The sequence below is a fragment of the Macaca mulatta genome, chromosome 1 (genome assembly GCF_049350105.2).
Source record: "Macaca mulatta isolate MMU2019108-1 chromosome 1, T2T-MMU8v2.0, whole genome shotgun sequence".
NCBI classification, from domain to species: domain Eukaryota; kingdom Metazoa; phylum Chordata; class Mammalia; order Primates; family Cercopithecidae; genus Macaca; species Macaca mulatta.
In genome coordinates, this window is record NC_133406.1 from 29,567,302 (window position 1) to 29,592,799 (window position 25,498).

Here is a 25,498-nt window from a genome sequence, read left to right on the forward strand (position 1 = left end):
ACAAAGGGTTTTACATACCCTTGAATTCCATGACACAGCTGCACGTGTGATGTTGTGGAGAGAACACTGGACTTAGGCCATGTGCTCTCCACAAAATAACATCATGTTCTTGTGTAAATCACTTCTTTGGACTGTTGTTTTCTCATGTACAGCATTAATATATTGGTCTATATGCTCTCTGAAAGCCTGTGTAAGTTAGTATTACCGGATTTTGTGATTCTCAAATGAGTGGGAAGGAGGTGAGGGAGAAATAGGGAAAAGGAAGAAGACAAAATGAAAGAGAGAGTAACAAACTACAGGGAGAGACACACACAACACATAGCGTGTGTGTCAGGAAGAGAAGCAGGTGGAGGAGAAAGGGGACAGAGGGATGGAGACCCAGCAGGTTGGGACATTCGTGAGTGATTCCAGTATCCACCTTTTCTCTGCTTGAACTGTGGATTCATTGTCACTACTTTTTATCATTGTGTTTTGAAAGTTAATCACTATTTATAGTTTTCACTTGTTTATCAACTTTCACACTCTTGAATAGCTGAAATAGCCAAAAGAGGAGAAAACAGGCTTTGTGTTTCAGTTGAGATGAACAAATCAGTATTAACTCCTGAGTCAGTGAAGTCAAGCCTAGAGCCAGATATGGAGCCCCAGGGCCAGAGGTTCTCCCTAATGTCTGGTGTCTTGGCCCCTCCTGGGCTGAGAAACCGTAAAATCTTAGGAATCAGCTGTACTCTTGACCTTAAGTAAATAAGCTAACTGTTTTAATTTAGTGTCTTTCATCTATAATATTCAAATGATAATAAATCCTACTTAACTCTTTGGGATCCTCTGTCAAAATAATATTGGAGAAAATATAGGATAATTATTTAAACCATTTTAAATATTTCTAATCATATCTATGTCAGTTGTTAGCTTCTTCATATTTCAGAGTTTTTGTTTTAGCAAAATGGCATGTTCAAACATCACAATGTTGTTAAGATTGTGGGTTCTGGGCTCAGACTACCTGATTTTGAATTCAAGCTCTGTTGTTAACATTTTGTGTAACTTGTGACAAGTTATTTGACATCTTTTTTTTTTTTTTTTTTTTTTTTTTTTTTTTTTTTTTTTTTGAGACGGAGTCATGCTCTGTCGCCCAGGCTGGAGTGCAGTGGCCGGATCTCAGCTCACTGCAAGCTCCGCCTCCCGGGTTCACGCCATTTCCTGCCTCAGCCTCCCAAGTAGCTGGGACTACAGGCGCCCGCCACTTCGCCCGGCTAGTTTTTTGTATTTTTTAGTAGAGACGGGGTTTCACCGTGTTAGCCAGGATGGTCTCGATCTCCTGACCTCGTGATCCGCCCGTCTCGGCCTCCCAAAGTGCTGGGATTACAGGCTTGAGCCACCGCGCCCGGCCTATTTGACATCTTTACACTTCAATTTTCTCATCTTAAAGTGAGACAATAGTGGTAGTTAACTCACAGCCATTTTGTGAAGATGGAAGAAGTAATCAAAATGCAAGACCAGGCATAGTGGCTCACACCTGTAATCCCAGCACTTTGGGAGGCCAAGCAGGCAGATTGCTTGAGGTCAGGAGTTCGAGACCTGCCTGGGAAACATGGTGAAACCCTGTCTCTACAAAAAATTAAACAATTAGCTGGGCATAGTGGCCTGCACTACCAGTAGTCACAGCTACTCAGAGGCTGAGGTGGAAGGATCATGTGAGCCCGGGGATTTAGGCTGCAGTGAGCCATGGTTGCGCCACTGCACTCCAGCCTAGGTGACAGAGCGAGACCCTGTCTTAATATACATATGTGTACATATGTAACAAACCTGCACATTGTGCACATGTACCCTAGAACTTATAGTATAATAAAAAAATATACATATGTATCTATCTGTCTTAGTTCTTAGTTCTTAATTAATTTTAGTTGTTTTTGTTTTTGTTATTGTTCCCAAAGAGCTATGGCACGTGATAGATTCGAGGAAGAATTGCCTTTTCTGATTTTAAGGGAAATTGTTTTCAATCTGCAACTCAGTTACAGTGATTAATTTATTCCCCAAGTGGGACATAAGGGATGGGACAGGCATCTCCCTACTGAGTCACAATCTCAGATGGTCTGGTCCATCTTGATAACTTGATAACTTCCTGTCACAGCTAGTAGTGGTCACCTCTAATATATGGACCTGTGTGGCATAGCAGAAACGTGCCTGGTTTTGGTAGTGTGGACATGTCATTCTGGATAGATCTCACATTTGAATTCCAGACTCTACTCTGCCTGGGGCCATGTGGTACTTTTAAAGTATCCAGTTAGACAGAGTGACCCATATCCTCAGGCCTCCGTGCCTGAACAGCTCTGGGGCATTCTTGCCGTTTTCTTTCTTTCTTTAAAAAGTAGAGTTACTACCAACTTCTGCTCTGGAAGCTTTGTGGGAAAAAAATCTTCACAATTAAAAATATGGAAAGCCATAAATCTGTCTGTAGCTTTTTCTTAAACAAAGGTGTTTTGAGTGTCTGAGTGTGCCAGCCGTTAGTCTCGGTGCTTCCATACGTGTCATTGCATGTGGAAGCGGTGGACTTTCTGGGCAACTCCTGCTACCGGGGCAGCTTTACTTTGCTTCAACTAAATATTCAATAACTGTGGGTGAAAAAGGCAGTGAGAAACTCTGAGAAAGTGAAAAAACGAGGAGAAAAAATGGACTATTTTTCTTTTTATTCCCCACATGCGACCTGGCTCTTTTCCTAGAGTGAACACAGACTCCCAGTTTCCAGGAATATAATGAGAACAGCCATAGCTTTTATTTTTTTTCCACTTTTTTTTTCCCTGTACTACGGTCCAAGTTAATGTGTGTGAATGTCCAAAAGATATTCAGGACAACCTTTGGCGATGCTGAGGATTATGAAGATATTTTGCTCCTTACAGTGGCAACAATTTATTTGTGTTCAAATATTACAGTTTGTTGGTACAAGCTTTTGGCCAAATGGATTTGGAATATACAATTTAACAGAATCTGGCTTTATTGTTGGGAGAAGAGAGGCAAAACTACAACTAATCCAATAATGATCACGCTTCCTAATGTTTCAGTTTTCTTCAAGATGTGAAACAAAACTCTATCTGACTATATGAATTTTTTTCATACAAGTATGATGTTATTGACCCAATAACCCCCATCCCTTGGCTTTATTTTTGGTAGTGGGATTTGAAGTGATCTTTTAAATCTTTTTGGCAGGTCCCCTTGTGACTCTCAGCAGAATTTGGTCAGATGACTGGTTGAGATTGGCCACAAAAACAAAGCCTCCAAGCCCATAGCACTGGGTACTGAGTACAAAACAAGAACAAGTGGCCACATACTAATTATATATCTATATATGGGAATAAATCACTCCCTGGAAAGTTAACTGTTCTTGGCTGGGCATGGTGGCTCATGCCTGTAATCCCAGCACTTTAGGAAGCCTCCTCATCTCCCCATTGAATGCTATTTTCTAGAGAGGGACCTCCCAAGTCTCTGACTTAGAGATTATAAGTATCTTATATTTAGAATATTTTCATGTTGCCTGGGACATGTATCCAGTTTACTCCATTACAAATCTTCATTTAATTCTCATGATGTTTCAGGCACTGTTCTAGGCACTGGGGACGTAGCAGTGGATACAACAGATGAGGTCTATATAAGAAATTTGTAAAAACTTGCCACGTTAGCTAGTGTTAGTGCTGCAAAAGAAAAGAAGGCAGGGTAACACAATAGAGAGTAACCAGCGTGCTAGTTTAAATAGAATGGGCAGGAAGATCCCTCTGATGAGTGACATTTTAGCAGGGATCTGACATTATTATTATTATTATTATTTAAATTTATTATACTTTAAGATCTGGGATACATGTGCAGAATGTGCAAGTTTGTTACATAGGTATACGCGTGCCATGGTGGTTAGCTGCACCCATCAACCTGTCATGTACATTAGGTATTTCTCCTAATGCTCTCCCTCCCCTAGCCCCTCACCCCCCAACAGGCCCTGGTGTGTGATGCTCCCTTCCCTGTGTCCATGTGTTCTCATTGTTCAACTTGCACTTATGAGTGAGAACACGCAGTATTTGGTTTTGTGTCCTTGTGATATTTTGCTGAGAATGATGGTTTCCAGCTTCATCCATGTTCCTGCAAACGACATGAACTCATCCTTTTTTATGGCTGCATAGTATTCCATGCTGTATATGAGCCACATTTTCTTTATCCAGTGTATCATTGATGGGCATTTGGGTTGGTTCCAAGTCTTTGCTATTGTGAACAGTGCTGTAATAAACATATGTGTGCATGTGTCTTTATAGTAGAATAATGTATAATCCTTTGGTTATGTACCCAGTGATGGTATAGATGGGTCAAATGGTATTTCTGGTTCTAAGTCATTGAGGAATTGCCACACTGTCTTCCACAATGGATGAACTAATTTACACTCCCACCAACAGTGTAAAAGCATTCCTATTTCTCCACATCCTCTCCAGCATCTGTTGTTTCCTAACTTTTTAATGATTTCTATTCTAACTGGTGTGAGATGGTATCTCGCTGTGGTTTTGATTTGCATTTCTTTAAAGACCAGTGATGATGAGATTTTTTTCATATGTTTTTTGGCTGCATAAATGTCTTCTTTTGAGAAGTGTCTGTTCATATCCTTCGCCCACTTTTTGATTTTTTTTTTTTTTTTTTTTTGCTTTTTCTTGTATACTTGTATACATACTTTGTAGATTCTGGATATTAGCCCTTTGTCAGATGGGTAGATTGCAAAAATTTTCTCCCATTCTGTAGGTTGCCTGTTCACTCTGATGATAGTTTCTTTTGCTATGCAGAAGCTCTTTAGTTTAATTAGATCCTATGTCAATTTTGGCTTTTGTTGCCATTGCTTTTGGTATTTTCGTCATGAAGTCTTTGCCCATGCCTATGTCCTGAATGGTATTGCCTAGGTTTTCTTCTAGGATTTTTATGCTTTTAGGTGTTACGTTTAAGTTTTTAATCCATCTTGGGTTAATTTTTGTATAAGGTGTAAGGAAGGGGTCTAGCTATGGCTAGCCGGTTTTCCCAGCACCATTTATTAAATAGGGAATCCTTTCCCCGTTGCTTGTTTTTGTCAGATTTGTCAAAGATCAGATGGTTGTAGATGTGTGGCATTATTTCTGAGGCCTCTGTTCTGTTCCATTGGTCTATATATCTGTTTTGGTGCCAGTACCATGCTGTTTTGGTTACTGTAGCCTTGTAGTATAATTTGAAGTCAGGCAGCGTGATGCCTCCAGCTTTCTTCTTTTTGCTTAGGATTGTCTTGGCTATACAGACTTTTGTTTCCATATGAAATTTAAACTAGTTTTTTCTAAATCTATGAAGAAAGTCATTGGTAGCTTGATGGGGATAGCATTGAACCTATAAATTACTCTGGGCAGTATTGCCATTTTCTCAATATTGATTCTTCCTATCCCTGAGCAAGGAATGTTTTTTCCAATTGTTTGTGTCCTCTTTTATTTTCTTGAGCAATGGTTTGTAGTTCTCTTTGGAGAGATCCTTCACATCCCTTGTAAGTTGTATTCCTAGGTATTTTATTCTCCTTGTAGCAATTGTGAATGGGAGTTCACTCATGATTTGACTCTCTGTTTGTCTCTTATTGGTGTATAGGAATACTTGTGATTTTTGCACATTGATATTGTATCCTGAGACTTTGCTGAAGTTGCTTATCAGCTTAAGGAAATTTCAGGCTGAGATGATGGGGTTTTCTAAATATACAGTCATGTCATCTGCAAACAGAGACAATTTAACTTCCTCTCTTTTTATTTAAATATGCTTTATTTCTTTCTCTTGCCTGATTGCCCTGGCCAAAACTTCCAATACTATGGTGAATAGGAATGGGCAGAGAGGGGATCCTTGTCTTGTGCCAGTTTGCAAAGGGAATGCTTCCAGGTTTTGCCCATTCAGTATGATATTGGCTGTGAGTCTGTCATAAATAACTCTTATTATTTTGAGATATGTTCCATTAATACCTAGTTTATTGAGAGTTTTTAGCATGAAGGAATGTTGAATTTTATTGAAGGCTTTTTTCCATCTATTGAGATAATCATGTGGTTTATGTCATTGGTTCTCTTTATGTGATGGATTACATTTATTGATTTGCATATGTTGAATAAGCCTTGAATCTCAGGGATGAAGCCGACTTGATCGTGGTGGATAAGCTTTTTGATGCGCCGCTGGATTCGGTTTGCCAGTATTTTATTGAGGATTTTTACATTGATGTTCATCGGGATATTGGCCTGAAATTTTCTCTTTTGTGTGTGTCTCTGCCAGGTTTTGGTATCAGGATGATGTTGGCATCATAAAATGAGTTAGGGCGGATTCTCTTTTTTTCTATTGTTTGGAATAGTTTCAGAAGGAATGGTACCAGCTCCTCTTTGTGCCTATCGTAGAATTCAGCTGTGAATGTGGCTTGTTCTCGGCATTTTTTGGTTGGTAGGCTGTTAATTACTGCCTCAATTTCAGAACTTGTTATTGCTCTATTCAGGGATTTGACTTCGTCCTGGTTTAGTTTTGGGAGGGTGTATGTATCCAGGAATTTATCCATTCTTTTCTAGATTTTCTAGTTTATTTGCGTAGAGGTGTTTATAGTATTCTCTGATGGTAGTTTGTATTTCTTTGCTGTCAAAGGTGATATCCCCTTTATCATTTTCTATTGTGTCTATTTGATTTTTCTCTTTTCTTCTTTACTAATCTGACTAGCAGTCTGTCTATTTTGTTAATCTTTTCAAAAAAACAGCTCCTGGATTCACTGATTTTTTTTGAAGGGGTTTTTGTATCTCTATCTCCTTCAGTTCTGATCTGATCTTAGTTATTTCTTGTCTTCTGTTAGCTTTTACATTTGTTTGCTCTTGCTTCTATTGTTCTTTTAGTTGTGATATAAGGGTGTCGATTTTAGATCTTTCCTGCTTTCTCCTGTCAGCATTTAGTGCTATAAATTTCCCTCTAAGAACTGGTTTAACTGTGTCCAGAGATTCTGGTACATTGTGTCTTCGTTCTCATTGGTTTCAAAGAACTTATTTCTTTCTGCCTTAATTTTGTTATTTACCCAGTAGTCATTCAGTAGCAGGTTGTTCAGTTTCCATGTAGTTGTGCGGTTTTGAGTTTCTTAATCCTGAGTTCTAATTTGATTGCACTGTGGTCTGAGAGACTGTTATGATTTCTATTCTTTTGCATTTGCTGAGGAGTGTATTTATGTGGTCAATTTTGGAATAAGTGTGATGTGGTGCTGAGAAGAATGTATATTCTGTTGATTTGGGATGGAGAGTTCTGTAGATGTCTATTAGGTCTGCTTGGTACAGAGCTGAGTTTAAGTCCTGGATATGTGTGTTAACCTTCTGTCTTGTTGATCTGTCTAATATCAACGGTGGGGTGCTAGAGTCTCCCAGTATTATTGTGTGAAAGTCTAAATCTCTTTGTAGGTATCTAAGAACTTGCATTATGAATCTGGATGCTCCTCTATTGGGCGCATATATATTTAGGATAGTTAGCTCTTTTTGTTGCATTGATCCCTTTACCATTATGTAATGCCCTTCTTTTTTTGGGGGTCTTTGTTGGTTTGTTGTTGTTGTTGTTGTTGTTGTTTTAGACGGAGTCTTGCTCTGTCACCCAGGCTGGAGTGCAGTGGTGCGATCTCGGCTCACAGCAAGCTCCTCTTGGGTCCATGCCATTCTCCTGCCTCAGCCTCCTGAGTAGCTGGGACTACAGGCACCCGCCATCACACCTGGCTAATTTTTTGTATTTTTAATAGAGATAGGGTTTCATCATGTTAGCCAGGATGTTCTGAATCTCCTAACCTTGTGATTTGCCCCGCTCCACCTCCCAAAGTGCTGGGATTAAAGGCATGAGCCACCTCTCCGGGCTGGGTCTTTGTTGGTTTAAAGCAGGTTTTATCAGTAACTAGGATTGCAACCCTGCTTTTTTTTTTTTTTTTTTTTTTTTTTTTTTTGCTTTCCATTTGCTTGGTAAATCTTCCTTCATCCCTTTATTTTGAGCCTATGTGTGTCTTTGCACATGAGATGGGTTTCCTGAATACAGCACACTGATGGGTCTTGACTCTTTATTCAATTTGCCAGGCTGTATCTTTTAATTGGGGGCATTTAGCCCATTTACAATTAAGGTTAATATTGTTATGTGTGAATTTGATCTTGTCATTATGATGCTAGCTGGTTATTTTGCCCATTAGTTGATGCAGTTTCTTCATAGTGTTTATAGTGTTGATGTTTTCCACCATTTGGTATGTTTTTGCAGTGGCTGGTACTGGTTTTTCCTCTCCATAATTAGTGCTTCCTTCAGGAGCTCTTGTAAGGCAAACCTGGTAGTGACAAAATCTCCTACCTTTTGCTAGTCTGTAAAGGATTTTATTTCTCCTTCACTTATGAAGCTTAGTTTGGCTGGATATGAAATTCTGGTTTGAAATTTAAGAATGTGGAATATTGGCTCTCCCTCTCTTCTGGCTTGTAGAGTTCCTGCAGAGATTTCCGCTGTTAGTCTGATGGGCTTCCCTTTGTGGGTAACCTGGCCTTTCTCTCTTGCTGCCCTTAACATTTTTTCCTTCATTTCAATGTTGGTGAATCTGATGATTATGTGTCTTGGGGTTGCTCTTCTTGAGGAGTACCTTTGTGGTGTTCTCTGTATTTCCTGAATTTGAATGTGGCCTGTCTTGCTAAGTTGGAGTAGTTCTCCTGGATAATATCCTGAAGAGTGTTTTCCAACTTGGTTCCATTCTCCCTGTCACTTTCAGGTACACCAATCAAACGTAGGTTTGGTCTTTTCACATAGTCCCATATTTCTTGGAGGCTTTGTTCTTTCCTTTTCATTCCTTTTTCTGTAATTTTGTTTTCACACTTTATTTCATTAAGTTGATCTTCAATCTCTGATATCCTTTTTCCACTTAGTTGATTTGTCTATCGATACTTGTGTATGCTTCACGAAGTTCTCGTGCTGTTTCTCAGCTCCATCAGGTCATTTATGTTTTTCTCTAAACTGGTTATTCTAGTTAGCAATTTCTCTAATATTTTTTCAAGATTGTTAGCTTCCTTGCACTGGGTTAGAACATGCTCCTTTAACTCAGAGGAGTTTGTCATTACCCACCTTGTGAAGCCTACTTCTGTCAATTCATCATACTCATTATTTATCCAGTGTTGTTTCCTTGCTGGAGAGGAGTTGTGATCCTTCGGAAGATAAGAGGCATTCTGGTTTTTGGAATTTTCAGTCTTTTTGCACTGATTTTTCCTCATCTTTGTGGATTTATCTACCTTTGGTCTTTGATGTTGGTAACCTTCAGATGGGGTTTCTGTGTGGACACCCTTTTTTTGATGTTAATGCTATTCCTTTCTGTTTGTTAGTTTTCCTTCTAACAGGCAGGCCCCTCTGCTGCAGGTCTGCTGGAGTTTGCTGGAGGTCCACTCCAGACCCTGTTTGCCTGGGTATCACCAGCAGAGGCTGCAGAACAGCAAAACTTGCTGCCTGTTCCTTCCTCTGGAAGCTTCGTCCCAGAGGGGCTCCCACCAGATGCCAGCTGGAGGTCTCCTGTATGAGGTGTCTGTTGATCCCTGCTGGGAGGTGTCTGCCAGTCAGGAGGCACAGAAGTCAGGGACCCACTTGAGGAGGCAGTCTGTCCTTTAGCAGAGCTTGGGCGCTGTGCTGGGAGATCTGACGTTCTCTTCAGGGCTGGCATGCAGGAACATTTAAGTCTGCTGAAGCTGCACCCACAGCCACCCCTTCCCCCAGGTGCTCTGTCCCAGGAAGATGGGGGTTTTATCTATAAGCCCCTGGCTGGGGCTGCTGCCTTTCTTTCAGAGATGCCCTGCCCAGAGAGGAGGAATCTAGAGAGGCAGTCTGACTGCAGCAGCTTTGTTGAGCTGTGGTTGGCTCTGCACAGTTCAAACTTCCCAGCAGGTTTGATTACACTGTGATGGGAAAACCGCCTACTCAAGCCTCAGTAATGGCGGATGTCCCTCCCCCCACCAAGCTGTAGCGTCCCAGGTCTTCAGACTGCTGTGATGGCAGCGAGAATTTCAAGCCAGTGGATCTTAGCTTGCTGGGCTTCTTGGGGGTGGGATCCGCTGACCTAGGCCACTTAGCTCCTTGACTTCAGCCCCCTTTCCAGGGGAGTGAACGGTTCTATCTTGCTGGCATTCCAGGTGCCACTGGGGTATGGAAAAAAAACTTCTGCATCTAGCTCAGTGTCTACCAAAATGGCTGCCCAGTTTTGTGCTTGAAAACCCTAGGCCCTGGTGATGTAGGTACCCAAGGGAATCTCCTGGTCTGCAGATTGAGAAGACCATGGGAAAAGTGTAGTATCTGGGCCAGAATGTACCGTTCCTCATGGCAGGCACAGTGAGTCATGGCTTCTCTTGGCTAGGGGAGGGAGTTCGCTGACCCCATAAGTTTCCTGGGTGAGGCAGTGCCCCACCCTGCTTCAGCTCATCCTCCATGGGCTATACCCACTGTCTAACCAGTCCCAATGAGATGAGCCATGTACCTCAGTTGGAAATACAGAAATCACCTGCTTTTCTGTTGATCTCACTGGGAGCTGCATACTGGAGCTGTTCCTATTCAGCCATCTTACCAACCACCAACTACTATTATTATTATTATTATTATTATTATTGTTATGAGATGGGGTCTTGCTATGTTGTCCAGACTGAAATGCAGTGGCTGTTCACAGGCCTGATGATGACTCACTGCAGCTTTGAACTCCCGGGCTCAAGTGATTCTCTCACCTCAACCTCCAGAGTAGCTGGGACTATAGGCACACACCACTATGCCCAGCTTCTGATTGATGTTTGGATTCAATGATTTATTTGTATATTGACTTTTTGAGTTAGCTGATCAAATGCTTCTCCTGAAATGTGTAAAGCGTCTTGAGATGGTTCTTTAAGCTGCTAAAGATAGAAAAGGAGAGAGAAAACAAGAGGTGAATTACAAATTTGTAGCTAATATATGATGTCTACAGGAAGAGTAAGCTCGGAGCACCCCTCATGGGCCCTCCTGCCACACATCTTATTTGTGCTTGTCCTTCCTTTGAACACTATGCCTACATTTTAGAGAAATCAAATAATTCTAGATTCTGTACTAAGGTAGCAAATAGTGTATGCCTATAAGTTATAATGCTACTCTCTTTATGTGCTACTCAGATTTACTTTTCTAGAGTAGATTTTTAACTTATGAATTTAGAGTGTAAAATTATGAGTCTAATAAAGAAAAGTTAAGGTTCATTTCATTCTAATTGAAGTATCCTTAAAAAAATTATATGAAGGTAATTATTTGGTGGGCAATTACTGAATTTAATGTTTGATAATTTTTAGATGGGCTTTCACTGAAGTGTTTCTCTTTGACTTATAGGTATTGCTATTGATTGACATTCAAGTCTCTTACATCAACACCAACCATGAAGACTTCATTGGCTTCGCAAAGTACGTGAAACACTTGATTGTCACATGCATTCCTCCTGTTGGTTTGTCTCAAACACACATTGTGAATTTTTACTACAGTTTCACCACCTTTGAGAATACAATCTGTGCCAAGATTAACTCTCAGTTTACCTACTTAGGAAGTCTGAGCTCCATGGTCATAGGGCAGGGATATTTAGTATTCTCTCAGTAAAGTAGTTGGCTCTATTATGCAGCATATGAAGTCATGTATGTCTTACATACTTATCATCTCATCATTTTTGGATGATGTTCTGCAGTTTGTACTTGACCTCCTATAGAAAAACAGTAATTAATGCATGTTTAAAATTTTGAGGGGAACAGTTTTTCACATCAATTTGAAATAGCACGTGTAATTTACAGGATGCAAGCTATTTCAACTTTTCTAAGTCAGAATCTAGAGGCCTGTTTTTTTTTTTTTTTTAACTTTCCTTTGTGAAATTAGATGTAATCTGTCGGGATGAACATTTTATTTTCTATAAAGTGTGTATACAAATATTGCCATTTTTCAAATACATTATCATGCAAACATTATGGTTAGTTACTCAGGACTGGCTATTCACTGTGTGACATTTTTAAGACCTTGAATGCACTATCTTTTCCTGCCCATTAGTGAAACTCGTTTTCATTTGATTTAAATAATCTTGATACTACCTCTAAAATATATTTTTGCATTTAAGTGGTTCCAACTTTGTGTATAAAATATAGCTTATTTTATGTAAAATGTAAAACAAAAGAGCCTATGTACTTTTACTTAAACTGAGTATTCAAGAACAGAGACAAATAAAAAAAAATGGCAGAATGTCAAATTAATTTGTTTTATTACATTCTGACTTAGAAGAAATGGATATGCAGACCCTGTGACCTAAACAAAACAGTGGCCTGAGGAATTTATAGGCATATTTTAGGGAGAACAGGCCCAATTATCCAACAGAAAATTATCTCATCCTAAACTTGGCTGTGGTTGTGATGTCCTAGCCAATTGTGTAAATATATTTTGCATCCAATGGCTATTACTAGTGAATGGTAGATAAGATTTATTCCACCATTTTCTGTCTGTGGCATATGTGTAATATTGTTAGAACCCAACCATAAATATGTGCCCTAGTCTAGTTGTCTTTGCAGCCACCCTGCCCACACCCCTTCTTGATAGGTATTTGCTGCACCAGAATTTTGCACAGACTTGCCCCCCTCTCTTTTAGGCCCATGACTCTCACCATGTGCTCTGTTCACTTCCTTCTGCAGATTCACCTAGACTGTAACGTGCATCCTTATCCCTCGGTCTGGAAAGGGGATCTGAGAATTTTTTCCAGGTTTCCTCCACAGTCAATGAACTCTAGGGAGCCTGTACCAAGCTCTACTCTAGTTTCTATGGTGGGTGGGGGGCGGAATGTAGAAAAAGAAAAGAACTTTTTGCCTTTTAGGAGCTTGCCTAGTAATTGAAAAACATAGAGACACACATGTAAAAATTTAAACTGACACATTCTTTATTTTCCTCACTGCTTCTCTGAGGAGTTTAAAAGACAAACAAATCCTTGAGACATTTAAAATAACAGGAATTCTGCCTTTAATGTTGATTTTCATGGATTACAAATGCCAGTTAGGTTCTTACAAAAATGTAGCAGATACCGAGGTAAAATTGACACAATAACTTAAGAGTGAAAAGGATGCTGCCTTGTTGTGGTACCACAATTAGAGGGGGAAAATGTAGAAAAAGGCATAATCCATTTAGAAAAGTTCAAGTTTAAACATATTATGTAACCCATGCTTCAATTTAAATTTCACCTTTATAATCTTCTTGAAACTTTTTTTCTATGATAAATGAGCTAGAGTTTCTTTTCTAATAAATTTCCATATTTGCTGTCTTAGAAGCTGTTGAACTACAGTTTTATATTGATTATATTGATTTATAGGTTTTCAAGGGCATGCGATTTTTCAAATTTAAGACTTCCAGACACAATCTTTTGATGTAGACTCTCTGTAATCCAGGTGTCTGGTCCTACTTTTCCAGCAGTAAGATAGACTATGAATCTTTATGATATTGAGGAGAAAAAAGAAGCATAGTTAAAACTGCTTTAGAAATCCAGCAACTCTACACATTTGTCATCTAATTTAAATTGCACACTTAAACCTTCTTTAAAGAACGGATCTGGGAGTCAAAATCCAGGTTATTTTTCCAGGATATGCCACTGATGAGCTTTGGGTTTTGGCAAGGCACTTAGTCTTTCTCTATCTGTTTACTGATGTATCAAATGGAATAATAATCCTTGTCTTGTATACCTTTCAGGATTGTCAGAAGATCAAATTAATGAAGTTATGTGGAAATCCTTTAAAAAAAAAAAACTGTGGTGTAGTCTATAAAAGTGAGAGATCCTCCCTGTCTCTCACTGTCTCTCAACACACATGCACGCATGCACACACACACATATACACTCACATTTGATTACTAGATGTACCATTTTACTTTGTGATTAAGTTATAGTGACTTAAGTATGATTGTCACTGGAATGTTTTTTAGTTGCTAATATCATTATCTCTAAATGTGATATTTTGCTCTGAGACTCAGAGATAAATGTCTTTTCCATTTGTATGTCGACTTGGAATTGACATGGGGTGACATGGGGTGATTATGAAGATGAAGAAATGTTCATTTCAAAATCACTTTGAGGAGTTGTGGTATTTTTTGTGCTTTTAAAAATTAAGAAAATATGGCTGTAGCTATAAATTTTAAAGTTGGCAAGAATGCTGTTTCCATCAAGGAAGAAAAGTCAAGCCATATTTGAAGACAATTATGTAAGTATTTTTAAGTTCCAAAGACAGAAAATTAAGGTCTGGGGTTGAAGAAAACAAGCATTTGTTTCATGAGATTTTTAGAGAGTTGCCAAGAAAGAAGGAACTGCCTCCCAGATTTATAGGATGGTGATGTACATAGTACTTTACACATGTAATTTTTTTCAACTGGGATGACTTTTTGTTCTAATTTTTTAAAAAATGAAAATGGATTGCTAAAATTGGATTAATAAAATATTTAGTTTCAGAGTAGCATTCGGGACATCTCAAAATTCTTTCTGTTATAGAATTTATGTTGCCACGTTTAATATGTGACACTTTTTTTTTTCCATCTTCTAGTTATTTTTTAGACATGGCCTGTAAAATATGTACCATGTGTAATGTGTCCAAATAAGCACTGCTCTAGGCTTGCCTTGGAATTTCCTGGCTTCTAAATGCTCTTTCAACTATAATATAGTTTCTGAGTCTGAAAGTTAAGCATTTCAGAATAAAACGTCAATTTTTCTTCTGACGTAAGGGTTTTAATTTGTCATTCTCTTCTTTAAAAAAAAAACCCTAAGTTACATATATTTTTACATTATATAGCTAGTTTTTGCTATTTAAGAAAATAAGAACTGGCCCGATTATTCCTTCATTCACTTCCCCTCGTCCTCAGTAATCCTCATTTGAACAAAAAGGCAAGCTTGTTAGTGGAATGCTTTGGGAAGTGAAATTTCAAACTCCTCTGCTCTTCTTCATTTGTTCCATGACACAATTTGCTTTCTGAGTTACTAGGTTTATGCAGTCCAATGGTTAAAGAGAAAGAGGGACTATAGATATGTGCCGTTAGAGTAATATCTCTATACACCGCAAGCAGCAGACCAAGGTCTGTTTGTTTTTCAATCTGCTCAGTAGGTCTCAACACCTGTTTTCTCACAGTTGAAATGATACAGTGTGCAGATTTCTGTTCTTGTTATTTGAGCACCATGAAAATTCTATGGGTTGTGAGATTCGTTATATCTTTTTCCTGATCCTCTGGAATTCCTCTGTTGCCGTTTTACTAAAGGCAGTGCATTTGAACCTTGCCACTAAATTCCAGGGCAATCTTAGTCTTTTCCTTTACATTCTTAGTTTATTTTTCCCTAATGCATAATTATATTCTATTATAATACTATTTCTAGTTCCTAATCTTACATGAGAATGTTCTCACTCTTGTGGAATCAAAACTTAGGTATTGGAATATAAAAAGATCCTTTTTTTGACTTGTATGCAAATTTAGGAATTAAATGCTTGCTTGCTTACTGAAATTGTTGTCAAGTAGAAATACAGGATTGAGCAACTTGAAAGGACATCATTCATATCTCCTGTTCAAATAAGTTATAAATTCCAATGTTCCAAGCACCATTTTAAAAATAAGTGGACTTCCAGTTTTCTCTTTCATCCTCAGATATGTTATTTTAAACTTCATCTTCATCCTTAACATGAATGTTAGGAGGTAAGTGATTCTTCTTTTACAGGCTCCCAAGTTCTGTAAGATTTTCTTGCATAATAATTAGCCTGAGACTTCACTAAAGATCCTGGAGGAGGATCATGTCTGAATTATGCCTTTTTAGAAACTTCCAGAAACAACATTGTTTCTTCTCCCTTTGGCTTCAGTCTGATTGGATGGAACCTGGACTATCACAGTGTAACCTGTGATAAGTTACACTCTAGGGACTCTTGTGAAGTGTTCATAATCTTTCTTGCATAATATAAAAGAATAGTCTAAAAGAGCTTTACTCTATAGCATCATTGCACAATAGAACTTTCTGAGATGATGGAACTGTTGTATAATCTGTGCTGTTCAATACAGAAGCCACTAGCTGTATGTAGCTATTGAGCAGTTGAAATGTGGGTAGTGCCATGAAGGAAATAAATTTTTAATATAATTCATTCTAATTAAAGTTTTAATCTGGCCACCAGCTACTGCATTGGACGGTAAAGCCCTACAGTATAGTGACTGGCTGCTGGCTCTGGGAACTTCACTGTGGGTCCTACTTTGTTGACAGCTTAGTGGTGACTAAGAGAAAAAGCAAGGAGGCCTCTTAATTGCTGCTAAACAAGTCTAAAAGAACTTTTTTACTCTGTAGCACTGTTGCACAATAGAAGTTTCTGAGATGATGGAACTATTGTATAATCTGTGCTGTTTAATACAGAAGCTACTACCTGTATGTGGCTGTTGAGCAGTTGAAATGCGGGTAGAGGTAGAGGTAGAGGTATACTCTGACATTTGCCATGGGATCTACATCTCAAAGGGACTCTCCATTTCCTCTTTGAGTGGCCTTAGTCTGTGCTCCATTCTTCTTTTTCATCTTCCTTTCACTTTTCGGTCCACTGCAATCTAGTTTCTACCGCACCTCTCCACTGAGACTGTTTTTGTCCGGGATAAAACAGTTAATCCAATGGACAATTCTGAGCCTTTCATTTGACACCACAGTTAATCACTCCTTGTTGAAGAGATCTGTTCCTTTGCTTCAATAACCTCCCACTCTCTCCTGGTTTTCCTCTTTTCACTCTAGCCACTTCTCAGTCTTTAGGAGCTCTTCATCTTCTGATCATGGCTTAAGAACTGTTCTTTAATCAATTTCCACCCTAGACCCCCTTCTTTTCTCACTCACTGCATCTTTCCTAATGGATCTTACCCACTCCAATGGTTTTAGTTGCCAACTTTATCTGATGACTCCAAATCTAGATCTTCATTTCACGACTTTTCACTGTACTATGTACCATATTCAGATGTCTACTGGACATCTCTACTTATATATCCTAGAGAAGCCTCAACCTTCTAGTCCCAAACTAAACTCCTCATCTGCTCTTATAGTTTATAACTTCTATGTTGTTCCCACTTTCTGTGGATGGCACCTCCCAGTCCTATTCTTTGCTCCTTGTTCCCCTCATATCTTTGTCTCCATCCATCTTTACCAAGTTCATGTGATTCTATCTCCATAATATTTTTAAAATTCATCTATTTCTTTCTATCATCATTGCTGCTACTAAAGTTAGTCCTCTCTTACCTGGATTACTACAACATTCTCTCTGTCCCCTGTCATGCTCTTTCTCATTCCTTCTGAGATTCTCTGTTACTTTCAGAATAAAGTCTAAACTTAGTAATGTAATTTCCAAGGCTCTCTATAATCTGTATCCTGCTTACCTCTTAAGCCTGTTCTATTGTCACTATTCCTTTATACTCTACTCCCTAACTCCATGCTGCAGCCAGTCTGGCCACTTTGGGATCCCTAACTGTACCATACTTTTGCTTTAACACATGCCTATGATATGCTTCTTCAAATTATTTAGGTTTCCTAGTACAGATGAACATTGATAGTCTGGTTGTAAATAACCCTGGCGTCAAAAGAGAATTCCATAAATATTTCTTAAGATACTACCATAAACCCTCTGCTAGGTAATGTTAGTGGTGAGAGAGGTAGAAATACCAAGATTAATGCTCTTGGCTCTCAAGGAGCAGGAATTGTTGGAGACCCAACTATAACACAATCTTGTTTATAAAATACAGGCACAGACCAAGGCTTTGAGAGTGCATCAAAAGGAGAGATAACTGGAGGTTTCTAAAAAGGCATAATTCAGACATGAAAGTTGATTGGACTTTTAAGACTGGACAGACTCCAATAGTCAGAGAGAGGGGTCTGGGCTGGCTGCTTCCTATCTTCTCTGCTTGAGTCAATATTATGCACTTCAGGGAACTAATTTGTACTAAAACATCGCCCCGATCTTGTCATTTGCTGGCACAGAAACATTGAATGTTTTCTTCTGCCTTCAGAGTAACAGCCAAATTCTCCATAATTGGCCCCAACATACAATTATTGTACTAGATGGCTTTTAAGATCACTTACAAACCCCAGTCTATGATTGGATAATTCTACCATAATAGTTTTACTCTCCACAACTTCCTTATATGCCTCATCTTTCTACCTCCTGGCTTTGCTAACACCAGTCTCTTCTCTTGGAACGTAGTCATTTGTCTTCCTTTATTAAAGTTTATCTTCTTTTCAAGTTTGCTGCAAACATTTCAGATCATATCATCTGAAATTATATTTCTTGTCCCTTAACATTCAGAGAAATTACTTTGGTATAGGATTTATTTGTTACATGGTCACACATCATAGACAAGGATAGAAGAGACTGTGCAAAAAAGTTTTGAGCCAAGAGATAACATTAGGGGTTCTCTGATTGTCTTCTAATGTACTTTTATTTTTATAAAAGTTTAAACTTCTTGTTATATATTTTTAGAATCATTATGTCTCAGCACACACAAGTTTGGTTCTATGTTTTAGTGTTCTGGCAAGGCTTTCCACAGTGACTTGTGTGCAGTAGGAATTTATATGATCAACAACAAATGTGCGTGCACACACACACATATAAGAAGATATGGGTAATTATATCCCACATTTAAAACAGAAGCACTTTTTTGCTTTCTATTACATCCTCATATATTTATTAATATAGATTTTATTTTTTATTTGTTATTCTTGTTCTGTGTATGCATATCATTACTTGTACCAGACAAATTGTAGGCTTTTGATTATAAGAACCATACCTTATTTATATTTTTATCTGCTACAGAGTTCGTGCCCTACAGTTTTTGATTTATGTTAAACTAAAACACTATACATAGGTATGTTTTATAATATTTCAGAGTTAATTGGTCAAGTTACTATATCCAAGAACATGTCCAAGGGCTCAAGTTAATTTGCAAGTCCTTACAGGTTTTTTCAGGAACATATTTTTAAATAAATGTTTTAAAATACTCTCAGTTCAATTAATAAACAGAAGAATTATGATAAAGAATGTATTCTAAGCAGGCAGCTTATTTTTTTTTATTTCATTGCTTTTGAAGTAACTTCAAGTAGCTAAATACATCATTAACAACAGAATGTTTAAGTTTATGGGGCCAATTGCTGCAAAAAGAATATTCTTTAGGTGGAAAATAGAGGCAACTTCATGTTTTTTCTAACTCTAATATTTGAGATTGGCTTACAAAGTAAATCTACTTTTCCTTTGGCATATTCTTACAAGTGGTAGATCCTAAATATGCATTATTTCACAGATGGAAACTGTCAATGGACATTGTCTTTGTCTAGTGTAGCTTATAAGCTTCTGAGAGTAATTTTGCATCTCAAGGAATATTGGACCTAAAAGGAACTTAAGAAACAGCTTGTTTAGTCCCCTAGCCCTTCTCTCTGTCTCCGTTTCTGTCTGTCTCCCTTGTAACACATATATACACATTTTATGGCCAAGTGACTGAAGTCCATTTTGATCAGACTTTTCACCTAAGGTAGCAAAGGAGTCATTAACGATCTTTGTGGCTTTTGCTTTATGTTCAACTTCTTTTCCCTTAAGTGATTTGAAGGTGACTGATACATAATTTTAGGGTCCCCAATAATTTGTTCAAAGTAAGCACCTGTGGGTCTATCACAGTTTGGAAGTTTTCACCACTAGTGAGTGCTTTAGTGAAAACATTACTCCTTAAACACAATTATGGTGCTTGGAAGAGATAAACATAACCTATGAAGGTGTCATGATCTCATTATAGTAGTAGTTTTCCCATGCATTCCTGGAAGAGCAGGAATCCTGGAGGGTGCTGGAAAAGTGACATTTAATGTGGAAAAAGAAAGTAAGGAGGAGATCCGAAGCACTTAGGAGAGTGCTACTCAAGACACTCTGTGTGCCAGGGCATGAGGGCGGCCAGAGGGCGGTGTGGGCACACTGGATCCTGGTCACCTCTTTCACAGCCTGACCTACAAGACCTGAATAATGTAAATTTAGATTGTTCAGATAAATGGTTAAAGAGGAAATAATTTCATGGTAATTAAGAGGATTAACCATTTAACAGAAAGCTAGAAAAAAAAAAAACAAGGAAGGAAAAAGTGGAAATTAGCAAATTTAAAATTGGAAAAAAATACATACACAAAATATTTTTAGCAACCAAATACAGTGTGGACTTTCACCACCCACCCCCTGCCCACCTTCAGTTGAAAGCAGTGTTTTTTCATGAGTTGGAGTGAAGGAAAGCAGCTTAAATGTATCAGAGGAGTTTATTAAAAACTTATTTGGATCAGCTGTTCCAAGTGTGGTGTTGATTTCTACTACAGCACAACATCCCATTGCTTTAAACAGTTGACTGAGGGCTTTGGTCTCCCTTTTCTCTATTTTACACTATTTCATTGATCTCCAAAACAGCTTCCACAAATTATTAAACAACCTGTAAGAATACTGAGTATTGCTGACCTTCCCAGAATAACCAAAATGAGTTGTGTTTCTTATATTGATAGGTGTTTATTCATGGATCCACCAAAAGAAAGCCTTTGTCCTTTTGAGGGATAGAGTAACCTAGTGATGAAATGTGTGGGCCCTGTTGTTAAGTGGTAGAGTCCTGTCTGGCTTTTAACCCTCTGTGCTTATGTCTAAAATGAGGGTTATAATGGCATCAACCTCATTGGGCTTTTCATCCAAGAGATATTTCATGAAACCAAGCATGTGGTCCCATGTCCTTTCTAGGCCCTGGGGGTATAGCAGTGAACAAAACAGACACAAACCCCTGCTCATGAGGAGCTTACAATCTAATGGAAAGGGGCAGAGAAACACAAAAAATAAATACACCGTGTAGTGTACTGAGACCATCCCGGCTAACTCAGTGAAACCCCGTCTCCACTAAAAATGCAAAAAAATTAGCCGGGCATGGTGGCAGACCCCTGTAGTCTCAGCTACTCGGGAGGCTGAGGCAGGAGAATGGCGTGAACCTGGGAGGCGGAGCTTGCAGTGAGCCAAGATCGCGCCACTGCACTCCAGCCTGGGCGACAGAGCGAGACCCCATCTCAAAATAAATAAATAAATAAATAAATAAATACACCGTGTAGTGTGTTGGAAAGTGAGAAATGCCAGACAGAAAAATCAAACAGGGTAAAGGGGATGACAGTCTTGGAGGAAGGGAGGGATGGGGTTATAAATAGGGTGGTCAGAGTAGTCCTTACTGAAAAGATGGATTTGAATGAAGACTTGAAGGAGATGTTGGGAACCATGCAGATGAAAGGGGGAAGCAAATCCTAGGGAGCTAGCTTTCCTGAAGGCTCTAAATGGGAGTGCAGTGGATGGGTTTGAAAAAGAGCCAGTGCCAGTGTGGCTGGAACTCTTCAGGGAATGAGGAGAAGAGTAGGAGGAGGTGAGTCAAAGAGCCAGTGGTGGGGATTGCTTGAGTAGGGCCTTGTAGACCCTTGTATGGACTTTGGCTTTTACCATTTGTGGAATGGTGTTGATGCAGTACAGGGTTTCGAGCAGAAGAGTGACACAGTCCTTCTACAAGTATCACTCTGGTGTCTGTTAAGAATAGACTTCAGGGAGACAAGTGTGGCAGCAGAGACCAGAGAATAAATGATTACAGTAATCTAGATGAGGGATGGCAGTGTCTTGGACCAAGGAGGGACCAATGGAAGTGATGAAAAGATGGCTAAATGTTAAATGTATTGTAAGAAAGTAGTTGACAGCATTTTCTGATGGCCGGATATGGGTTGTGAGAGAAAGAGGAAACAAAGATTTTGGCCTAAGCTCTTGGACATATGGTATAGAATTGCCACTAGTTAAGAGGAGGAAGGAAGACTGCGGGTGAAGCAGATTTTAAGGGGATTTCAGGAGTTCAGTTTTGAAATATTAAGAATGATATGCCCATTAAATACCCAAGTGACGATGTTAAGTTGTTAAAAACATGCATAAGTCCAGAGTTGGGACTCATACATGTTTGGATCTACATGGCAGATTCAAACCAGAGATGCATTAAAGGAGTTGTCAGAATATCTTGGAATTCAAAGCAGTGAGACTGGATAATATCACAAAGAGTTTGTGATGTGGAGCCATACTACTTAGGTACTACTGCTTATTAGCTGAGTGACTTTGGGAAAGTCACTTAGCTTCTCTCCTCATCTATAAAACAAGAAGAATAATTGTAACTACTTCATGGGGTTGCTGTGAGAATAAAAATGATTAATATCTATAAGGCACTTAGAACATGGTATATACTCAATAAGCATTAACTTAATTTCCATTACAACTCTTCTCTCTACCTGTGGGACATTGCAAATATGTCAACTCATATGTTATTAATGCTGCAATGCAGCTTGTCTTTCAATGATGTTATTATATTTTTGGTTTATGTGCTACTAGGAGTTATGTGCTATTAGGAGTCCCATTGAGTTGGTTTTGCTTCTAGAATTAAAATGACCTGGAATTTCAGTATTACGTCTGCCTCCACTGATTTTTTTTTTAAAGCCTGTATATATTTTAGTATTTGTTACTTGTTCAGGAAAAAATTGTATGTGTCTCTTCAGTGCTGCTTTCCTTTGCTTTTCTCAGTGCTCAGCAGAGGAGCAGTCAGGTTCACAAGAAAACCACAATTGGAAATCAGGTAGGAATTGCATAAGAGCATCAGTCTATGCATGTCCCAAAGAATTTGAACTAAATCGCTTGATTGACTATTTTTTTAATGCAAATTAATCACGTGCCAATTTTGCTTGAAATGCAGCTTTTCATTTTGATTTGTTTTTGCTTTAAAAAATTTTTGGAGCGAATTGCATTTTTTGGCTATTTTATGCAGTTAACCACATTGATTTATTTTAAATAACTTTTCTGCTACTTGCTCTGCATTTCAAATTTGACTCCTCGTGTCCTATTTTGCTTGCTTACATTACCCCTAAGTTTAATTTAACATGGAGTTTGTGAGTCAGTTGAAGGTTAAAATATGGTGAGTAGTTGCATGAGCTTTCTGGGATTGCTAACTAGTTCACACATTTGCACAGCTTGGTATCAGTGAAGGGACAGCTCATGAAGAAGGCAGTTGTTGGATTTAATCTCTGCCACACTAAATTCTTGTTGGTTAATGAAGATGTTAATTCCTAAGAAGATGTGATCTTTTGAGTTTTTGTGTTTTGGGCTGACCAGCTGTCTCAGACTAATAGCGCTTTGCAGAGATTGTATTAACTCGACAGTTTGCTGTGTCTTTTATGTTTTATGTGATAATGAGTATTTGCATTGTTATTTCTTTTCAAGTCAAAACAATGATGGTGTTATAGTTTTTAAAAAACGTTCAGAGGTACAATTATTGAACAAATTGAAACCTCTGCTCTAGATTTTTTTCCCATTGTTTTGAAAGGAGAAGAGGTAATAACAGACTTTATTTTAAAAACTTTTTTTCTGAACTAAAGCATATAATTCTTTGCTATTTCAGGGAACCAATCTTCCGCCTTCAAGGCAAATTGTACGAGCTAAGTTCTGTAAGCTTTACTGTTGCTTTTTCATTTAGCTTCCCAAGGGCACAGTTTGTCTTTAACTGATTAACTCAACTAGCGCTTGCTACTAATTTTTTTTAAAACTTAGGTTGTCTTGTCCATAACACCCTATCATTGAAATAAAAATCCTCTTAAGGGGGTTCATCCCTTCACTGCTAATAACTTGCTGTGATTGAAAGGTATGAACTAGTAAACTCTAAAATGCTATAATAATAAACCCTTAACACTGTGGGTGCTTTGATATTTCTCTAATTTTAATGGGCCTTAAAATAATTAAAATCATTAATGATCTTCATCTCTGTCCTTTTATGCTATGTTGTTATGAGGTGTAAGCCTTTCTCTTCCCCTTGTATGATAATATTTCGAATAAATGTAGATGATACTTCTAAAAGGTGGGTAAATATTGAATATCTGATTTTTCTGTGTTTGTTGATAAGCCTACCCAATTCCAATTACTTGCATTTATTTTTAAAAAACAGAAAAACAAAGTTATGTTGATGGACATTTTATATGGCTATAGAGTTAAATCTTTGAAAACCAGATACTGTGTCTTCTTTTATGGAAGTGTAAAGACATTGTCATAGGCATTTAGAAAAAAAAAATTAAACTCTAATTTCTACCATGAATAAAGCAAGTTTATTCTTCCAACTCTGCACAGTTTGAGAATGAGATTGGAGCACAGGTCAATTATTCGCCCCATGATATTTTGGGAAGACACAGGTTTTGGACCTAGACATTCCTGGGTTCAAATTCTGTTCTGTCACTTAGGAGCCATGTGGCCTAGGACAAATTGTGCCTGAGTTTGCTCAGCCATGTGATGGGAGGAATAGAAAATACCTCTCGGGATGACGGTGGGATTCAGAAATTATATACGTAATGAAGTTTGCAGCCCAGTACCAGATATGTGCCCTGTAGAGAATAGAAACATTACTCCCGGAGGTTAGGTGCTGTTTCTTCAAACTCTTGGGAGAAAAAGTTTAAGTACAAGAAAATTATAAAATTTATAAAATGAGAACAATAAAACACTTGGGAAAATTAGAAGCTTTGGAAATTGTTCTGATGCCTGCAGTGCCCAGATTGTGGTTGGATATGATATAAAGGATTTACCTATAAAAGTTTCCTCATAGTCAGAAGTATCGCTTAGCTCGTAGAAGTATGTATATATAGGAAAAGCAATAGTATAATGGCATATATGCATACTTTAAATCAGAGGAAATTTGGAACAGCTTTCAGTTATATTACTTCCAAATACTCAAATCATGCTAATTGTGTTTCTGTGACTTTACTTTTGCTGGCTACTTCAAAGCTCACACATTATGGAAGTATTACATCTCAAGATAATAGAATTGGGTCAGTGTTATCATGGAATATAGATTCCTTATCCAGAACTTCTGGGGCAAAGCATGCCTTGAAGGTCAGAATTTTTTGGAGTTTATTAACTATATCATATATCACCCTACATTTTGTGGAGTTAGAGACAGCATCCTATAATGAAACATATTCTATTTCTGCAGTGAAACAAAGGAATAGTCACACCAAGTAAACTTTTAAATAAGAGATAAATCCTCTCACATCAGATCAGCTTTTGCTGCCAAATTTGCTAAGAAAAAAAAATGTAATTTGCAAGCAAGGGATTATGAACTAGAATATATTATTTTCCAGAATCAAATCCAATAATATATACATGATACGATATATTTAAAGGATCTTTAGTAGTTTCTACTTAACAGAAATAAACCATAATGATTTGAAATTTTTTCTTTATGAATCTCAGCAGATGATATTGATTGGGGTTTATATGAAAACAGTTTTGCCTAGTAAGAGGCTCAACTCTAGGGAGTTTTGGGGCCCAGCCTTCCGACTGATGCTGGCTTTTATGGTTGGTAGGGCTGAAACGCTCTGCAGCGTCCTAGGAAGTGATTCATCCATGCTGCTGTCCTCTTAGGGCTCCTG

At 38.2% G+C, this 25,498-nt stretch overlaps 1 protein-coding gene across 6 annotated transcripts in view; it reads left to right on the forward strand.

Annotated features, from left to right (window-relative positions):
* DNM3 (dynamin 3) overlaps window positions 1-25,498 on the forward strand; it is a 563,268-nt gene that overhangs the window by 221,719 nt on the left and 316,051 nt on the right. For 3 of the 6 annotated variants that reach the window (XM_028850447.2, XM_015124070.3, XM_077999955.1), the window contains exons 12-14: window positions 11,359-11,429; window positions 22,614-22,665; window positions 23,485-23,514. In XM_028850447.2, the coding sequence (XP_028706280.1) occupies window positions 11,359-11,429; window positions 22,614-22,665; window positions 23,485-23,514 (153 nt within the window). The remainder of the gene's footprint in view (window positions 1-11,358; window positions 11,430-22,613; window positions 22,666-23,484; window positions 23,515-25,498) is intronic. The other 3 variants (XM_077999966.1, XM_002802065.4, XM_015124100.3) reach the window with 1 other exon arrangement.